The sequence below is a fragment of the Antedon mediterranea genome, chromosome 4, assembly GCF_964355755.1.
Source record: "Antedon mediterranea chromosome 4, ecAntMedi1.1, whole genome shotgun sequence".
NCBI lineage: Eukaryota > Metazoa > Echinodermata > Crinoidea > Comatulida > Antedonidae > Antedon > Antedon mediterranea.
This window is the reverse complement of record NC_092673.1, coordinates 33,551,505-33,571,682: the sequence shown is the minus strand read 5'-3', so window position 1 is coordinate 33,571,682 and position 20,178 is coordinate 33,551,505. Positions and strand designations below refer to the sequence as shown.

Below are 20,178 nucleotides of genomic sequence, written 5' to 3'. Positions count from 1 at the left end.
TGTCAATAAAAATATTTGTATTTTTAGCTAAATTGGTTGCACATAATTCGTTGATGGAATTTACTCTCTTGACAATACCAATGGTCAACATTGCTTTACGTTGGAACTTGAATAACGCTTCTGTTTGATTTTTGTTCACAAATTTTTAACAGTAATGACTTGATGTTAATAGACACCATTTCCTGAGATGCCGACGAAAGTAAAAATAACTTGGCGGCAATTTATTTCACAAATACTAACTTTACCGATTATTCTGGTTTAAATTAGGATGTAGTAGAAACATCACTATCAGATCACCTTCTGGACCCTCAAGTGTCCTTTAATAGGGTTGTCCCCTGGTTAGGGTGTGTTAAAACGTATATTGTCCCTTTTTAGTATAACAAGTGCCCTTTAACAGGGTTGTCCCCTGGTTAGGGTGTGTTAAAACGTATATTGTCCCTTGTTAGTTTAACAAGTGTCCTTTAATAGGGTTGTCCCCTGGTTAGGGTGTGTTAAAACGTATATTGTCCCTTGTTAGTTTAACAAGTGTCCTTTAATAGGGTTGTCCTCTGGTTGCGGTGTGTTAAAACGTATATTGTCCCTTGTTAGTATAACAAGTGTCTTTTAATAGGGTTGTCCTCTGGTTGTGGTGTGTTAAAACGTATATTGTCCCTTGTTAGTTTAACAAGTGTCCTTTAATAGGGTTGTCCTCTGGTTGTGGTGTGTTAAAACGTATATTGTCCCTTGTTAGTTTAACAAGTGTCCTTTAATAGGGTTGTCCTCTGGTTGTGGTGTGTTAAAACGTATATTGTCCCTTGTTAGTTTAACAAGTGTCCTTTAATAGGGTTGTCCTCTGGTTGTGGTGTGTTAAAACGTATATTGTCCCTTGTTAGTTTAACAAGTGTCCTTTAATAGGGTTGTCCTCTGGTTGTGGTGTGTTAAAACGTATATTGTCCCTTGTTAGTTTAACAAGTGTCCTTTAATAGGGTTGTCCTCTGGTTGTGGTGTGTTAAAACGTATATTGTCCCTTGTTAGTATAACAAGTGTCCTTTAATAGGGTTGTCCTCTGGTTGTGGTGTGTTAAAACGTATATTGTCCCTTGTTAGTATAACAAGTGTCCTTTAATAGGGTTGTCCCCTGGTTGTGGTGCGTTAAAACGTATATTGTCCCTTGTTAGTTTAACAAGTGTCCTTTAATAGGGTTGTCCTCTGGTTGTGGTGTGTTAAAACGTATATTGTCCCTTGTTAGTTTAACAAGTGTCCTTTAATAGGGTTGTCCTCTGGTTGTGGTGTGTTAAAACGTATATTGTCCCTTGTTAGTTTAACAAGTGTCCTTTAATAGGGTTGTCCTCTGGTTGTGGTGTGTTAAAACGTATATTGTCCCTTGTTAGTTTAACAAGTGTCCTTTAATAGGGTTGTCCTCTGGTTGTGGTGTGTTAAAACGTATATTGTCCCTTGTTAGTTTAACAAGTGTCCTTTAATAGGGTTGTCCTCTGGTTGTGGTGTGTTAAAACGTATATTGTCCCTTGTTAGTATAACAAGTGTCCTTTAATAGGGTTGTCCTCTGGTTGTGGTGTGTTAAAACGTATATTGTCCCTTGTTAGTATAACAAGTGTCCTTTAATAGGGTTGTCCCCTGGTTGTGGTGTGTTAAAACGTATATTGTCCCTTGTTAGTTTAACAAGTGTCCTTTAATAGGGTTGTCCTCTGGTTGCGGTGTGTTAAAACGTATATTGTCCCTTGTTAGTATAACAAGTGTCTTTTAATAGGGTTGTCCTCTGGTTGTGGTGTGTTAAAACGTATATTGTCCCTTGTTAGTTTAACAAGTGTCCTTTAATAGGGTTGTCCTCTGGTTGTGGTGTGTTAAAACGTATATTGTCCCTTGTTAGTTTAACAAGTGTCCTTTAATAGGGTTGTCCTCTGGTTGTGGTGTGTTAAAACGTATATTGTCCCTTGTTAGTTTAACAAGTGTCCTTTAATAGGGTTGTCCTCTGGTTGTGGTGTGTTAAAACGTATATTGTCCCTTGTTAGTATAACAAGTGTCCTTTAATAGGGTTGTCCCCTGGTTGTGGTGTGTTAAAACGTATATTGTCCCTTTTTAGTATAACAAGTGCCCTTTAATAGGGTTGTCCCCTGGTTAGGGTGTGTTAAAACGTATATTGTCCCTTGTTAGTTTAACAAGTGTCCTTTAATAGGGTTGTCCTCTGGTTGCGGTGTGTTAAAACGTATATTGTCCCTTTTTAGTATAACAAGTGCCCTTTAATAGGGTTGTCCCCTGGTTAGGGTGTGTTAAAACGTATATTGTCCCTTGTTAGTTTAACAAGTGTCCTTTAATAGGGTTGTCCTCTGGTTGTGGTGTGTTAAAACGTATATTGTCCCTTGTTAGTTTAACAAGTGTCCTTTAATAGGGTTGTCCTCTGGTTGTGGTGTGTTAAAACGTATATTGTCCCTTGTTAGTTTAACAAGTGTCCTTTAATAGGGTTGTCCCCTGATTGTGGTGTGTTAAAACGTATATTGTCCCTTGTTAGTTTAACAAGTGTCCTTTAATAGGGTTGTCCCCTGGTTGCGGTGTGTTAAAACGTATTGTCCCTTGTTAGTTTAACAAGTGTCCTTTAATAGGGTTGTCCTCTGGTTGTGGTGTGTTAAAACGTGTATTGTCCCTTGTTAGTTTAACAAGTGTCCTTTAATAGGGTTGTCCTCTGGTTGTGGTGTGTTAAAACGTATATTGTCCCTTGTTAGTTTAACAAGTGTCCTTTAATAGGGTTGTCCTCTGGTTGTGGTGTGTTAAAACGTATATTGTCCCTTGTTAGTTTAACAAGTGTCCTTTAATAGGGTTGTCCTCTGGTTGCGGTGTGTTAAAACGTATATTGTCCCTTGTTAGTATAGTGTCCTTTAATAGGGCTGTCCTCTGGTTGTGGTGTGTTAAACGTATATTGTCCCTTGTTAGTTTAACAAGTGTCCTTTAATAGGGTTGTCCCCTGGTTGTGGTGTGTTAAAACGTATATTGTCCCTTGTTAGTATAACAAGTGTCCTTTAATAGGGTTGTCCCCTGGTTGTGGTGTGTTAAAACGTATATTGTCCCTTGTTAGTATAACAAGTGTCCTTTAATAGGGTTGTCCTCTGGTTGTGGTGTGTTAAAACGTATATTGTCCCTTATTAGTATAACAAGTGCCCTTTAATAGGGTTGTCCCCTGGTTAGGGTGTGTTAAAACGTATATTGTCCCTTTTTAGTATAACAAGTGCCCTTTAATAGGGTTGTCCCCTGGTTAGGGTGTGTTAAAACGTATATTGTCCCTTGTTAGTTTAACAAGTGTCCTTTAATAGGGTTGTCCTCTGGTTGTGGTGTGTTAAAACGTATATTGTCCCTTGTTAGTATAACAAGTGTCCTTTAATAGGGTTGTCCCCTGGTTGTGGTGCGTTAAAACGTATATTGTCCCTTGTTAGTTTAACAAGTGTCCTTTAATAGGGTTGTCCTCTGGTTGTGGTGTGTTAAAACGTATATTGTCCCTTGTTAGTTTAACAAGTGTCCTTTAATAGGGTTGTCCTCTGGTTGTGGTGTGTTAAAACGTATATTGTCCCTTGTTAGTTTAACAAGTGTCCTTTAATAGGGTTGTCCTCTGGTTGTGGTGTGTTAAAACGTATATTGTCCCTTGTTAGTTTAACAAGTGTCCTTTAATAGGGTTGTCCTCTGGTTGTGGTGTGTTAAAACGTATATTGTCCCTTGTTAGTTTAACAAGTGTCCTTTAATAGGGTTGTCCTCTGGTTGTGGTGTGTTAAAACGTATATTGTCCCTTGTTAGTATAACAAGTGTCCTTTAATAGGGTTGTCCTCTGGTTGTGGTGTGTTAAAACGTATATTGTCCCTTGTTAGTATAACAAGTGTCCTTTAATAGGGTTGTCCCCTGGTTGTGGTGTGTTAAAACGTATATTGTCCCTTGTTAGTTTAACAAGTGTCCTTTAATAGGGTTGTCCTCTGGTTGCGGTGTGTTAAAACGTATATTGTCCCTTGTTAGTATAACAAGTGTCTTTTAATAGGGTTGTCCTCTGGTTGTGGTGTGTTAAAACGTATATTGTCCCTTGTTAGTTTAACAAGTGTCCTTTAATAGGGTTGTCCTCTGGTTGTGGTGTGTTAAAACGTATATTGTCCCTTGTTAGTTTAACAAGTGTCCTTTAATAGGGTTGTCCTCTGGTTGTGGTGTGTTAAAACGTATATTGTCCCTTGTTAGTTTAACAAGTGTCCTTTAATAGGGTTGTCCTCTGGTTGTGGTGTGTTAAAACGTATATTGTCCCTTGTTAGTATAACAAGTGTCCTTTAATAGGGTTGTCCCCTGGTTGTGGTGTGTTAAAACGTATATTGTCCCTTTTTAGTATAACAAGTGCCCTTTAATAGGGTTGTCCCCTGGTTAGGGTGTGTTAAAACGTATATTGTCCCTTGTTAGTTTAACAAGTGTCCTTTAATAGGGTTGTCCTCTGGTTGCGGTGTGTTAAAACGTATATTGTCCCTTTTTAGTATAACAAGTGCCCTTTAATAGGGTTGTCCCCTGGTTAGGGTGTGTTAAAACGTATATTGTCCCTTGTTAGTTTAACAAGTGTCCTTTAATAGGGTTGTCCTCTGGTTGTGGTGTGTTAAAACGTATATTGTCCCTTGTTAGTTTAACAAGTGTCCTTTAATAGGGTTGTCCTCTGGTTGTGGTGTGTTAAAACGTATATTGTCCCTTGTTAGTTTAACAAGTGTCCTTTAATAGGGTTGTCCCCTGATTGTGGTGTGTTAAAACGTATATTGTCCCTTGTTAGTTTAACAAGTGTCCTTTAATAGGGTTGTCCCCTGGTTGCGGTGTGTTAAAACGTATTGTCCCTTGTTAGTTTAACAAGTGTCCTTTAATAGGGTTGTCCTCTGGTTGTGGTGTGTTAAAACGTGTATTGTCCCTTGTTAGTTTAACAAGTGTCCTTTAATAGGGTTGTCCTCTGGTTGTGGTGTGTTAAAACGTATATTGTCCCTTGTTAGTTTAACAAGTGTCCTTTAATAGGGTTGTCCTCTGGTTGTGGTGTGTTAAAACGTATATTGTCCCTTGTTAGTTTAACAAGTGTCCTTTAATAGGGTTGTCCTCTGGTTGCGGTGTGTTAAAACGTATATTGTCCCTTGTTAGTATAGTGTCCTTTAATAGGGCTGTCCTCTGGTTGTGGTGTGTTAAACGTATATTGTCCCTTGTTAGTTTAACAAGTGTCCTTTAATAGGGTTGTCCCCTGGTTGTGGTGTGTTAAAACGTATATTGTCCCTTGTTAGTATAACAAGTGTCCTTTAATAGGGTTGTCCCCTGGTTGTGGTGTGTTAAAACGTATATTGTCCCTTGTTAGTATAACAAGTGTCCTTTAATAGGGTTGTCCTCTGGTTGTGGTGTGTTAAAACGTATATTGTCCCTTATTAGTATAACAAGTGCCCTTTAATAGGGTTGTCCCCTGGTTAGGGTGTGTTAAAACGTATATTGTCCCTTTTTAGTATAACAAGTGCCCTTTAATAGGGTTGTCCCCTGGTTAGGGTGTGTTAAAACGTATATTGTCCCTTGTTAGTTTAACAAGTGTCCTTTAATAGGGTTGTCCTCTGGTTGCGGTGTGTTAAAACGTATATTGTCCCTTGTTAGTTTAACAAGTGTCCTTTAATAGGGTTGTCCTCTGGTTGTGGTGTGTTAAAACGTATATTGTCCCTTGTTAGTATAACAAGTGTCCTTTAATAGGGTTGTCCTCTGGTTGTGGTGTGTTAAAACATATATTGTCCCTTGTTAGTTTAACAAGTGTCCTTTAATAGGGTTGTCCTCTGGTTGTGGTGTGTTAAAACATATATTGTCCCTTGTTAGTTTAACAAGTGTCCTTTAATAGGGTTGTCCTCTGGTTGTGGTGTGTTAAAACGTATATTGTCCCTTGTTAGTATAACAAGTGTCCTTTAATAGGGTTGTCCCCTGGTTGTGGTGTGTTAAAACGTATATTGTCCCTTGTTAGTATAACAAGTGTCCTTTAATAGGGTTGTCCTCTGGTTGTGGTGTGTTAAAACGTATTGTCCCTTGTTAGTTTAACAAGTGTCCTTTAATAGGGTTGTCCTCTGGTTGCGGTGTGTTAAAACGTATATTGTCCCTTGTTAGTTTAACAAGTGTCCTTTAATAGGGTTGTCCTCTGGTTGTGGTGTGTTAAAACGTATATTGTCCCTTGTTAGTTTAACAAGTGTCCTTTAATAGGGTTGTCCTCTGGTTGTGGTGTGTTAAAACGTATATTGTCCCTTGTTAGTTTAACAAGTGTCCTTTAATAGTGTTGTCCTCTGGTTGTGGTGTGTTAAAACGTATATTGTCCCTTGTTAGTTTAACAAGTGTCCTTTAATAGGGTTGTCCTCTGGTTGTGGTGTGTTAAAACGTATATTGTCCCTTGTTAGTTTAACAAGTGTCCTTTAATAGGGTTGTCCTCTGGTTGTGGTGTGTTAAAACGTATATTGTCCCTTGTTAGTATAACAAGTGTCCTTTAATAGGGTTGTCCTCTGGTTGTGGTGTGTTAAAACGTATATTGTCCCTTGTTAGTTTAACAAGTGTCCTTTAATAGTGTTGTCCTCTGGTTGTGGTGTGTTAAAACGTATATTGTCCCTTGTTAGTTTAACAAGTGTCCTTTAATAGTGTTGTCCTCTGGTTGTGGTGTGTTAAAACGTATATTGTCCCTTGTTAGTTTAACAAGTGTTCCTTTAATAGGGTTGTCCTCTGGTTGTGGTGTGTTAAAACGTATATTGTCCCTTGTTAGTTTAACAAGTGTCCTTTAATAGGGTTGTCCTCTGGTTGTGGTGTGTTAAAACGTATATTGTCCCTTGTTAGTTTAACAAGTGTCCTTTAATAGGGTTGTCCTCTGGTTGTGGTGTGTTAAAACGTATATTGTCCCTTGTTAGTTTAACAAGTGTCCTTTAATAGGGTTGTCCTCTGGTTGCGGTGTGTTAAACGTATTGTCCCTTGTTAGTATAACAAGTGTCCTTTAATAGGGTTGTCCCCTGGTTGTGGTGTGTTAAAACGTATATTGTCCCTTATTTAACTCAATAGACGTTTATGGGTTCTACAGGTTATTTCTGGGTGGTATCTTGTACTTTACAAAATTGTTAACTTTTTTTATATTGGACATGATTATAATGGTATAATATATACAAAGATGTTTTACAATTACTCATAAACAATACTGAAGTGATATGAGAAAGGTAAGGAAAATGGCCGTACATATATATTTATTCCAAATTATTATCTAATATATAAAACTAAATTTCTTGTTTTTAATTTTTGCATACAAGGATTAAGAACAACTTGTCGTGTTGATAAACTAACGAGGTGTAGTGGTGCGTGATTACAAACTGGCATATCTAATTGGTCGAAAAGTGATGCCGCCAAATCATGTTTTGTTTCTTTATAGTAAATTGCTTTTAAAGTTGACCCTCTAGTTATGCAACCTCTTTGAGTAATACACTAATCATCAATCAAAGTTTATAGATGTTTGACTTAACAACATTTTCTACTTAACCTAAACTTTCTTTCTCAATACATGTCAAGGAACACAAACGAATGGAATATATTAAGAAATATGCATGCTAAATTAGAAAAAAAATTTGAAATTCAGCAGACAAAAAGTCTAGAAGTATCTATGAAAGTCAACCAATTTAGAATGATAGCATGTTAAATATAACCGTTTAGAAACATTAAATGATCACTGTGCCCTACTTTTAGAGAGCAAGCCATTAAATAGTTGTTCCTTTGTGATGCAATATGGTTATAACAATGATTAATATAAAGTACTTAAGTTTCAGTTACAAATAATAACTGTATGCAAAAATCATTACTGTACAATAATCGACAATGTCGTAATAAAAAAATGAAACTAATAATAGTAACTGTATGTCAGAGTTATTATCATACCATTCAATACTGATACCAGTGTTCTGTCATACCAAACAGAAAATTCTTCCAGCACCAACTTTCCCAAATTCATAATATGCAATAAAGGATTTTCTAAAAAGAAAAATAACTAAATTTTGATTGAAAATTGTTACTCGGTAAATTCCTTTGTTATTACATTATAAAAAAGCCATATAGAACGACTTTTTAAAAATGGGGCTTGTTTTTGTTTTACCGCTGATGAAAAATTAGGTTAGTGGAAATTATTTAGAGTGATAGTTGTTCTTCTTTAACTTAAATAATCAAGCCTGGGTTGTAATACTTGACTAACATATTCATTAAACTAAATTGTGTCTTATTTATATATAACAAAATATTTTGAAAAACTATACTTGTTGACTTTTTTTCTATTAAATTTTATGATTTTATCAAGCTCATTTCGAGTTTTTATGTGTTTCTTTTTCATCGCATTATCGACCTAAATATTCATTTGATAAAATAAAATAATACAAATTTGAGCTTGTAGGGTGTGCGGCCTCAATTACCCCTTTGCAACTAGTAAAAACTACACACACCGATGCATCAACACAGAAGATTTGTATTGTGCCCTACCCGGTGTGTGCAAACTCAGGAGCTTTGCTAGGCACCATTAAAGGGTATAAGTCTTGTAATCTTTCTAGACATAGATATATCTTAACCCATGAAGGATGCCAAGAATTTGTACAATTTTATTTGATTATATTTTATAGGTAAAAATAATTAAGAATATTTATAATGCCGCCATACTACACAATATTCAAAGGAATGTATTGATGTATTGATATTTTAAAGTCACTGGGTCTTTTAGAAAAATGTCAATAAAGATTAGCATTTCAAATCATTTGAAAATTTTAAAACCATCTGAAAAATATGCATAAAAAAAGAGAGCAATTTTTCAATTGACATATTGTATCAATAATTTTTTAAAGTATAAATAATTTCTAAGTCATTACACACTGTATGAACATAATGACATTTTTACAATGCTCATCATTATTAGAAATTGTATGGTTTTATATAAATATTTATAGTCTTTAAAGATGCCTTTTTATCTATTTTACAATTTATTCTTCTCCTCTTTTATAAAGCCATGAGAGATTAAAAAAAGTTCCCCTTAATTATGGATTTAAAGTAGCGAAGGGGTCACATGAACACATGAGTATGTCTGGAAATGTTAACCCATCATGTATCCTATCTAGAAGACTTTAGGGAACAAAGTCCTTGAGAACTGTGAATCATATATCCCTTTCACACCAAAACTCCGGAGACACCCCAGGGTTTATGACCATTCAAAACGTCGAGAAACTCCGGAGATACCCCTTTCACACAAACCTAGCAACACCAGGGTTTATAAAATAAAATTGCAAATGTCGCCCTCTATTTTGTTTGTTTACATAGCGACGATCATTAGAATCATTTTAATTAATAATATTTTTAATTTAATAATTACTTTCAAAAGTCTCAGAAGTAACAATGTTTTATTTATACTACTTATTAATTTCTAGACCCGCTATATATTTTTTACAAATATTTAGTGTTTTAAAATAAAACTAAATAAAAAATTGATTGCGAGGATAACCTTTTGACCCGAAACACTCCGGAGTTTGATGTTGGTACCTTTCACACCAAAACACCGGGGTGTCCCCGCAGTTCGCTCTCCGGAGAATGTTCAGCTGTTCAACCCCGCAGTTTTAAACTCCGGAGTTGCTTGATTTTACCTTTCACACCAAACAGCGGGGCGTCAACTCCGGGGTGTCTCCGGAGTTTTGCTTTTGGTGTGAAAGGGGTAAATGATACAATTCAATTCTTCTATCTGTTTTAAAATTGTCTCCTTTATAATATATTGACCCCAACACATCAGTGATTTTAAAAAACTGTAATTGGTTTTAAAATAGAAAACGACAACATTATGTATGTGTGTACCTTTTAACCCATCATGTATTATGATGGAAGACTCTTTAGAGCACAAAGTCTCAAGAAAAGTACATTTATTTATAACACACCTGATTAGATTCTTGATATTTGATTGGAGGATTGAAAAAACTACAATAACTCTAGTACAGTAAAAATGTAATAATAATAAGGGTGTGTGGCGCAGTGTGATGGACGTTGGACACTGATCGTGAGATCGCGATTCGAATCCAACTCTGCCGCATTGCTTGTATCCTTAGGCAAGATACTTTACTTACGTTTGCCTCTCTCCACCCAGGTGTATAAATGGGTACCCGGTTAGATCAAGACACAACTTTGCACAGACTACTATTTTAGCTGCATTATGGGAGTACGTTTCCATATTCCATGTTTGATGCAAAAATGAACGGGGTAATAATGTGCTTAGAGGTTTCACAACATTAGGCGCTATATAAATCCAGGATATTATAATGGTACTTTTAAAAATATTAAAACATGAATTTTAGATTTGAATGCTGTACAAATATAGATATTGGAAATACTGAACGTTCTGTCTCTTTGTTATTAACAACACAGTGATTTTTCACTTCATTTAATATACAGTAAAAATGCAATGTTCATGAAATTCTAGACATAATTTTCATTTTGAATATTTGAAACGAATTTCAAAGAGCTTTTACTAAAAAAGTGTAAATATATTACTGTATCATTAAAAAAAACAGCAAAAATTAATGAGACCGATTTGGAATTCAACATCAATAAAAAATACCGGTATTCAAATATTCCTAAACATAAATTCCAACAAGATTCCAAGATTATTATATTAATTATAAATTAAATGAAAAATATTTTTCAATATTTAGGAAGGATATCTTATTACAAAAATTGTTTAACATATTTATTAGTCAAATTATAGGTTTAAAATTAATATTTTTTTTCAATATTTCATTAGGTAAATTGTGTTTTAAACCTCCAACATAAATTCTGTGAGGTTGGCTGTTTAGCGAGTACTAGACATGTTATAAAAATTTGTATTCATAAAATAATAAAATTCTCTCTCAATTTATTAAGATTGTATTAAATGTTCCTGGAGCCTATAGAGCCTTGTACTTACTCTCCCAGAATCTCTTTATCCTATTAGATGCAATCACAATTGGTTATTGTCAAAATATTATTTATCCTATTTTTCTGGCTTTTATAGTCACATTATTCAATTAAGAATGACAGTATTATTATTGTTTCTCATACAAGAGGCCATACAAGTTGGCAATACAAAATTGAAGTGTGAAAGGTCAGTTGTTGACCTTCTCTGGAAAAAACATTTTGAGTGTATTAAAATACAGTATTACAAAATAGTGCAGCTCTGTTTAAGCCAGGGAAGAGTTAAATTAACTCTTCCCTGGTTTAAACTATGTTTTGCAAGTATTTTCTCATGATTTTTCTTTGTTAAAATTATTGAAAATCCAGTAAAGGAATCATGTCAAAATCTTTCTACTGTGGTTACTGCAGTAACTACATTTTTTACTGCAGTAAAATGTATGATTTTATTTTGTTTCAATGTAGAGGTTTATGAAGTAGTCACTGTAATAAACGGTGTGTATTTAAATAAAAAAAATTGCAAAATAATTGCATAAACTAATAGATTTTAAAGAGTAAACAAAATTTTGCTACTTCAGTAGAATAAAGTTGACAGCTTGGTTCTCACTAGCGACGCAACGTAACGCAATTTACGCAACATAAGAAAATGTCCTTCCAATAATTGTATTTGCCCCCACCTGTGTGAAATCAAACCTGTGATGTTTGCAGCACTGTTGCGTCGTCGGTTCCCACTTGTGATTAAGCAATGCAGCACTTTGCGTCAATACGTCGCTGCGTTGCGTTTTAATGGGAACCACGCTTAAGGGTAAAACAACAACAAAATTAATTCACTTATTAATAACAGTAGATAATTTGTTTACATAAAATCAACAAAACGTATGAACTGTCAATCAAATATCTGGGACTGCCAAATAATTACAGCTAGAAAACGTGATAATTGCCCAATTTCGCGGCACTGGAACCTACAAAATTTGACCTAACCGATTCACAGCGACTAACAAATAGATGGCACAGATAATGCATCCAATTAAAATGAAGTCATTAAGCAGACTACTCTATCTAAATTTAGCGGATTTGGATTGAAATAGGCAAATTACTGACGACAATACGAGTGTACTAGTTTTCCTATTATTTGGTTTGGCAAAAGTGTTGTTAGAGAATTGTATATGTAATTGCGTTACAAATGAATGGTAAATGAAGTCAAATGGAATGATATCAGATAAATTCATTTGACTGGCTCCATGTCAATGATATATAAATCACAATAAAACATGCTGGATATGAACAATCAGAGTATCTACTATTAATTCTAATTATGTAGTAAAAATTGCATAATAAAGAATAATATACGAGAGTAATAAAAGAGAGGGAGTCGAGTGAAAATGAGAAACATATGCAATCAGTAAAAATTACTTATCTACAGAGTATTATTTCACCTCATGTTCTACTACTGTATGTCCAGGATTTTTTGACGAAATGGACTTACTTTATTCACTCTAAAAACTTCCCTAAACTCGACCCCAGAAAGGTTTTTTTTCCACTTAAGCACCATTTATCTAAATTCAGATTCATTTTACATCCGTCAATGTTATGTAAATCTGTTCTCACTAGTTCAATTGAATTTTGCTGCAAGACAGCAGTTTAGAAGCACTTTACAAACGCAATATATTTTTCAGAGAATTTATTTGAGAATGCGATTATATCTTGATAACAAAATTAACGTGGTTCAATAAGATCACCAATGATGTGAATAGCTCAAAATGAACTACCGTATTTACTCGAATAAACACCCCGCCACATGCATTATCTACACAATATTCTATTACAACACATTTGTAGTAGAATTCATTGATTGATACTATCTACAATTTATCCAGCATATTGATTTTTACTATATTTTATCTTCTTGAAATTAGTGTTTTGTATTTTTTCATATCAAAGGGATATTTATTCAAGATTATACATGTTACCATATTACACCCAAAAATATAAATACATCCTCTGAATAAATGCCTCTCTCAAATAAACGCAACGCAACAAAAAAACACCATAGAGTTCGAATAAATATATACAACATTATATTTTAGTGAAATATAAAGAAAATTGTACCATGCCATTAAGTTTTTTGACCATTTTTTTTTTGCAAATAAGAAAAGAAATGACTCACCCGTGTTTGTACATCAAGTGGCATGTAGTCAGATATATCTCTCCTATGTTTTCTAAGAAACTGTCTCAAACTGACCAACCATTCCAAAAAACTACTTTCAACGTTCTCTTTGGCAATACTCCTACATCGGCTAAACACATCCTATGGAAAGAGATAAAAGGTTGTAGAGTAATTCTTGATTCACACACAAACTTAACAAAATGTAATACATTCTTAAGGCCCATTTACACCAGGGTGATAACGATCGACAATATGCATTTTTCAAACATAAGACAAAGAAATCTAACAATTTTTTATCCTTTAACTATAGTATAACCATCTATGCTTCCTGTGATGAAAATGATATTTTCACATGTCCAATCAAATGACGTCATGATTGAGCAAAGACAGCATAAATGTATATCCTTTAGTTCTAGAACGAAAACCTTTCTAATTTCTTTTGTTTTACGTAAGAAAAATGCATGCTTATCTATTTATCGTCGATCGTTATCGTCCTAGTGTAAAAGGGCCTTTATATGGATATCTCTGTTAGAGATGTAATCTTACCGAGTTATAACTTATATTTAGAAAGAGACACACACATTGGCACTGTGTTACATTAATGTTACATTAACTTGTTCCAAGATGTAACTTATGGAAATGTTTTCACAGCTTTGTACTAAGTGTGTGTGAATTGGGTATAAGGCATTTTTTTTTACTAGGTACTACATAGCTCTTAAAACTTACAAAATGGTACAAACATCAAAACATGCTGTTGTGTTAATATAAATTAAAAAAAGTACCTTTGTTTAATTTTATACCTTAGTGTTGAGTATTACACACACCGTTTTATTTTCATTCATACCATAAAATTAATTTTATTTATTTATTTTGTGTGTATCTAAACATTTTTATTTATTTGATCCTTTTTAAGTTTGTTTTTATTTATTTATTTTTTTTTTTTAGTGTAAATTTCACACTACATTCTATTATTTTGACATTTATTTTGATTCATTTTTAAGTTAATACTTTTATTTATTCTTGTATGCTGTATTTCACACAACATTTATTTTGTTTTATTTTAAGTTATTACTTTGGACGCACCTTTATCATCAAAGTGTGTCACTGTTGTAAAAGTGAAGTTTTCAATAAATTATTATTATATCAAAAGCAAAATAAGATAAATAAATAACCCAAAAAAGGCATTTATCTTTGAAGTACAGTAAGTAAAATTCCTCACTATATAACCCAACGGTTAATTAAGGGGAAACTTTGAATTCCCAAGGTGTCCACTTAAGCTAAGCACTATGATGCAACGCAAGGATGTAAACGCAACGCAAGTTGACCAATGGCAAGCAACAGTTCGATGATGCATCGCGTTGTGATTGGATTGCGTCCTAATGGGAACCAAGCTTGAATGGGGATTCAACTGTATTCTACTTCATTACTTTTTAGTATTAAAATAAAATGTGTAAATGAAAAAAAATCATTAGTGTTCAACGTTGTGTTGAATATATATTCAATGTTTGCATAATGCATAGATTGATAAGTGAGTATTCCCTACAGTAGCTTTGTAGAAGATCCAACTATAAGTCTGTAAACCTGTCTTGTCATAAATTAGGACATTTTTATCTATCATTCTATAATTAAAAGTGGTATTAACATATTTTTTTGAAAGATAGTACTATAGATTAAATGCTAGGAAATGAGTAATTCTGAAATCTCAAGGACAAAAGAACATTGTCTGTTTTATGACATCTTTCCTAGGGATTTTAAGGATAAACACATAAAAAAATAATATCACTGAGAATCATTATTTACATCAAAGATGTATTGTCCCTAAAAACATGAAAAATGAAGATTAATAAACTTAGACTTTAAATAGGCCATTTTGCTGTTTTAATAAAGTTATTAAATTCTATAAAAAAAAAAAAAAAACTATTAATAAGACTAATGAAACAATTAATTTTAACTTCATTAATTTTACTTATTTAATTTTAATTTTAAAAATCATTGTCTGACAATTTTTTTCAATCCAGTTTTTAGTCAAGGGGAATATCTATTATGTGACATTAAAATGGCATATTTAACAACAAATTTTAAACAACAATGTACCTGTCATTAAAGATGTATTGTCCCTTGAAAAAAATGAAAGTCAAAATATTCTAAATCTAAATTGACCATATCAAAGTAATACTAAAGTTATTCTCTTTAAGTCGAAATTCGAGCCAAAAACAACAAGTTTACGTAATTAACAGGTAAATTAATTTGATTACATTTCATCTGAAAAATCGTCGCGAGCGAAAGTACACAAAGATTTCAAACCACGAGTATGCATTATGCATGATGCTAATTAGGATTGTTTACAACTCGTCACGGTTGAGAAGGTGTTCTTACACAGATTGCGAGGAAGTTTTATGATTATGCATACAGAGTAGCCAAACAAGCGCGTTGCATTATGAGATGTTTTGATCAAAAACTTTGACTGGAAGTCAAAGTTATTTTTTGAACAAAGAAACGTCTGTATTTCAGTTAAATGATTTTTTTTTCACCTAATTTTTGTTGAAAGTATTATGATACTTCAAACCCACTTTTTTTCGAAATATTTTATTTTTTATTTTTTGGGAATTAGTCAAAGGGACAATACATATTTAAAAAAAAAAATGTCATTTAAATGTTTGTAATGAAAAAATCATTTTCAAATAAAATTTGATATCAAAAACTGTAGGGTAAAAAATTCTTTTCATTTTTTAAAATAAAAAGCTAGCGGGCGAATTTCCGTGTATTCTTTATAGTTGGAAATTTCTTGTCTCGTTTTAGAGATAGCTTGAAGGCGATATTGGCGATGGCAGGATGGAAGTTAACAAGTAAGACCCAAAATGACAGCCGTTGGCAAAAATGCATTAATGTATAAAAAGAAGAAAATTTGAAAAACGAATTGTTGCCACATCTATTTCTTAAAAACAATATCTCAAAACATAATCATTTAATAACTATAATGAAACATAAGATGTTCTTAAAATAGTAAAACCTAATCAAGTTTAGCCCATAAACATTTAAACATCATATATTTTGTTATCATCTAGATTATTTATATTATGTTTACTACTTATTTAGTAATCATTGGTTGGAGGTACACACCTAATTGGTGACAGTGGCTTAGGCTGCTTTTCTGCTTTTCTGGCAGCTAGTCACTATGTGGAGGTACTGTACACACCTAATTGGTGACAGTGGCTTAGACTGATTTTGTGCTTTCCTGGCAGCTAGTGACTATGTGGAGGTACACACCTAATTGGTGACAGTGGCTTAGACTGATTTTGTGCTTTTCTGGCAGCTAGTCACTATGTGGAGGTACTGTACACACCTAATTGGTGACAGTGGCTTAGTCTGCTTTTCTGCTTTTCTGGCAGCTAGTCACTATGTGGAGGTACTGTACACACCTAATTGGTGACAGTGGCTTAGACTGATTTTGTGCTTTCCTGGCAGCTAGTGACTATGTGGAGGTACACACCTGATTGGTGACAGTGGCTTAGGCTGCTTTTCTGCTTTTCTGGCAGCTAGTCACTATGTGGAGGTACTGTACACACCTAATTGGTGACAGTGGCTTAGACTGATTTTGTGCTTTCCTGGCAGCTAGTGACTATGTGGAGGTACACACCTAATTGGTGACAGTGGCTTAGACTGATTTTGTGCTTTCCTGGCAGCTAGTGACTATGTGGAGGTACACACCTAATTGGTGACAGTGGCTTAGTCTGCTTTTGTGCTTTCCTGGAAGCTAGTGACTATGATTTTATATTTTCTTCTTGCATCATGTTTGTTTAATTTGTTGATTTGTACTATATTTTGTAACAAAATCTTCTGTCTTTAATAATAAATAATAATGAAATAATAATAATTTAATATTCTATAACAAACTATTTTATTCTATGCATTTCTATGACATTTTCATAGATTGTGATATGGTATCTGAATATATGATGTTTGCAAGTAAAAGGACGTAGGAGTTTGTACTGTATGCACCCATACACATGGGGTATAAATAAATAAATCATCACATATGTCAGCCATTTGGTGGAAGTTGGGTATCTTTCCTAGTAATATCTGTGATAGCCCTACCTCATATTCCACTGCGATGGCAGCTAAATCAACTTCTGAAAAGGTTTTGTCTTCGCTACAGTCAACCTCATCTTGGATTATATCAGGAAAATCTATTGAAAAAGATTGATTGATTGCTGTTTACCACACCCACCAAAATGAAAATACATTTCTACAGTAAAACAACACCCTGTTTTAGGCCTTTCATTAAAGACCTTTATATTAACAGCTGAATGCTTAGAATGATGTATGTATAGGCTGCTGAATGCTGTCAAAACAATAGAACCTCTATTTAAGGGACATTTTCAAGACCCAACTGAGGACAATAGGAGTCTCCCTTTAATAGGAGTTGGAGCTGTACATATTGTATCCTATTCCTTACACAGTAAAGTGACCAATTATTAATAGAGGTGTCCGCTGAATAGGGGTTTCCTTAAAAACATGACACAATTAAATTAAAGACATAAAAACAAGGACTTTAGCAAAGGGAGTACAGAAGATGGGCTAGACAAATATTTTCCTAAAAGCCTTGGAGCCAATTAGGACCTTATTAAGAAATTTTTATTTTTGACAAAAATAAATATTGTTGCTTTTCGACATCTTGTCGACTGTAAAAGTAATTTATAGAACTGATTTAGTTTACCTCGGAAATTAAGTCCAAGTTCTCGTAATAAGTGACTTTTATACTTCTTATTTTCTTTATCCACGGTAAAATTCATTTCTCTGAATAAATCCAACTGCTGACGAAATCCAAAATTAGGTCTGAAAAAGAAGACACACAAAGTATAAATTGTAATATTTTATACAGCCTAGTTTCATCAAACCTGAAAGATTGATGCAAGGCTAACATTAGCGTAAATGAAATATTTATAGTTTCAAGATTAATGCTAATCTTGCGTCTCTACAAAGATAAATTACTTTTTTTGGACTTTCGTTATTCTTAAAAGATGTTAACTACTAAACTGGGATGTATAAAAAACCCACTAGTTAAGTTAGTATAGATTAGAAGATGTAGGGCACAATAATACACAAGGACTGTAGTGAATGACACAAGGATGAAACATCTTCTACAAATATTAGTATAATGCTGAAAGGATACAGATTTTAGGATGAGATTTAAAGATTTGAACAGAGACAGTAATTTCAATATATATCTATATATTACCTGGCTTGAGGTCGAGCTTTGCGTATTGAAACTAGTGCGTCATCAAATGAAATGTTCTCGTTTTTCATAAGGTAAGCAGCAACTATCGTGGAACTGCGAGATATACCCATAAAACTGAAACAGGTTTTATAGGTTAGAGGTGGGCAATGTTTTTCGGTTCTCTTTATAATTAAAGGTAATTAAAATGGTGCTTAGTACGTCATTTCTGTCAGAAGTAAACGAATACTATTAGCTTTCATAATCAATTATTTTCCATCTATGACAGATGAACAATTTTAACATTTAAAGTAATTACTATGATGATATACTACCTTCTATTCGAACTACTAATTCAATTTAAATGTATTGTGGTGTGTACATTTATACAATGAAGAAATGTTAAATTAATAATTTAATTAAAGAAGTACAGTATTCTCCCCCAAAAACACGAAGATTAATAAAATTAGACATTTTGCAGTAATAATAAACTTTGTTATTCTCAAAAAAAAAATTAATGAATTCACTTATAAAGACAAAATAAATGGTTAAATTGAATAAAAAACTATTGTCCGATAGAAATTTGACTATTATTTTTGTTTTAAATTACAGTGTTTTCAGTTAAATAATTGTTTTAAATCCAATTTTTGGCCAAAGTAAATAAATATTATGCAAAATTTAAATGGCATATGATTTTAGAAAAAAAAAACAAGAAATTTTCAGGGAGGACAATTTCTTGAAAAATACAAAATTTATGACAATACACTACAAATTTTAAAGATATATTGTCCCCCTGAAAAAAATAATTGTTGTTGAATACAGTATGAGATTTCGAAGTTCCATAGTAGTTTTTTCACTTTTACCAAAAGTTGGATCAAAAAAATTAAAATTTACATGAAAAAATTGGGCATATACTTTTGAAAGTGTATTTATTTTTCTCCAGAGTTTAATCAGTGTTTATTATTATGAATGACTTTTCAGGCCAAATGTGTTGTTTTAGTTTTAGTAAACACATTAATGGTAATAATGTTTGCTCAATTAAAATAAAATCCATACTAAGGGAACACCAAAAATAACACAACAAAAATTTTTTCTTATAAATATATATAGGGTTTCTCCTCAATAGGGGTTAAAGGTCATAGTGTTGAAACTATAATATTGCCCCTAATTTAGCCTTGAATATGGGTGGCCAAACGGAGGTTTCCTTTTAAAACTCTATTTTCTGAATGGTCAAATTTTGTGGTGAAATTGCAATGAATTACCAATGAACTAATACGCCTCCATTTTCAACAGAATCTTCAATGAATTGGACACACTGCGGCATCAGGCTCAGTAGATCCGCATCAGGGTCATCATCTACATACACAAATTTGTTGGAAATATCGGCAGGCAGGTGAGGCTTGGCCCATTCAATTGACAACACATTGCTTATTGAAATTGCCCGTAGCTTGTTGTCGCGTGCATCTCCGCGAGATCCTAAGAATAGGTTTGGTCGTATTTCACTCATGTTGCTTTAGCTGTAGCGGCCTTACTATATTCCCTGCTGGTAAAAATAAATTTTAATCAAGTTGCGGATGTTGTATATAGTTGTAGCTTCCAGACATTTACAATTCTCATAACGCAACATAACTATCACTTGACTAACATACCAGGCTTAAAATAAATAAAAAATAGGTCTTTTATCATTGTACTATAATAAAGATAGGAGCTAGGCCTGGTAGTAGTAGTATAGTAGGCCTATAAAAGATACGCCTGGTTTGGTTAGGAAGTTAGTTAGAGGTTATATAGGCCTAGCCATAGATAGGCCTATTGTCTTATAATATGATGAGGCCTCAGTCTAGTCCAGCAGAGGCCTAGCTAGATTAACT

At 33.5% G+C, this 20,178-nt stretch overlaps 1 protein-coding gene across 3 annotated transcripts in view; it reads right to left on the bottom strand.

Moving 5' to 3' along the window:
* Window positions 1-20,178, bottom strand: part of LOC140047374 (uncharacterized) — a 29,831-nt gene that overhangs the window by 9,489 nt on the left and 164 nt on the right. For 2 of the 3 annotated variants that reach the window (XM_072092365.1, XM_072092363.1), the window contains exons 2-6: window positions 19,573-19,853; window positions 18,335-18,448; window positions 17,813-17,931; window positions 17,191-17,282; window positions 13,096-13,236 (exon numbers count right to left, since the gene is read on the bottom strand). In XM_072092365.1, coding sequence (XP_071948466.1) covers window positions 13,096-13,236; window positions 17,191-17,282; window positions 17,813-17,931; window positions 18,335-18,448; window positions 19,573-19,817 — 711 coding nt within the window. In that variant the 5' untranslated portion in view covers window positions 19,818-19,853. The remainder of the gene's footprint in view (window positions 1-13,095; window positions 13,237-17,190; window positions 17,283-17,812; window positions 17,932-18,334; window positions 18,449-19,572; window positions 19,854-20,178) is intronic. The other variant, XM_072092364.1, reaches the window with a different exon arrangement.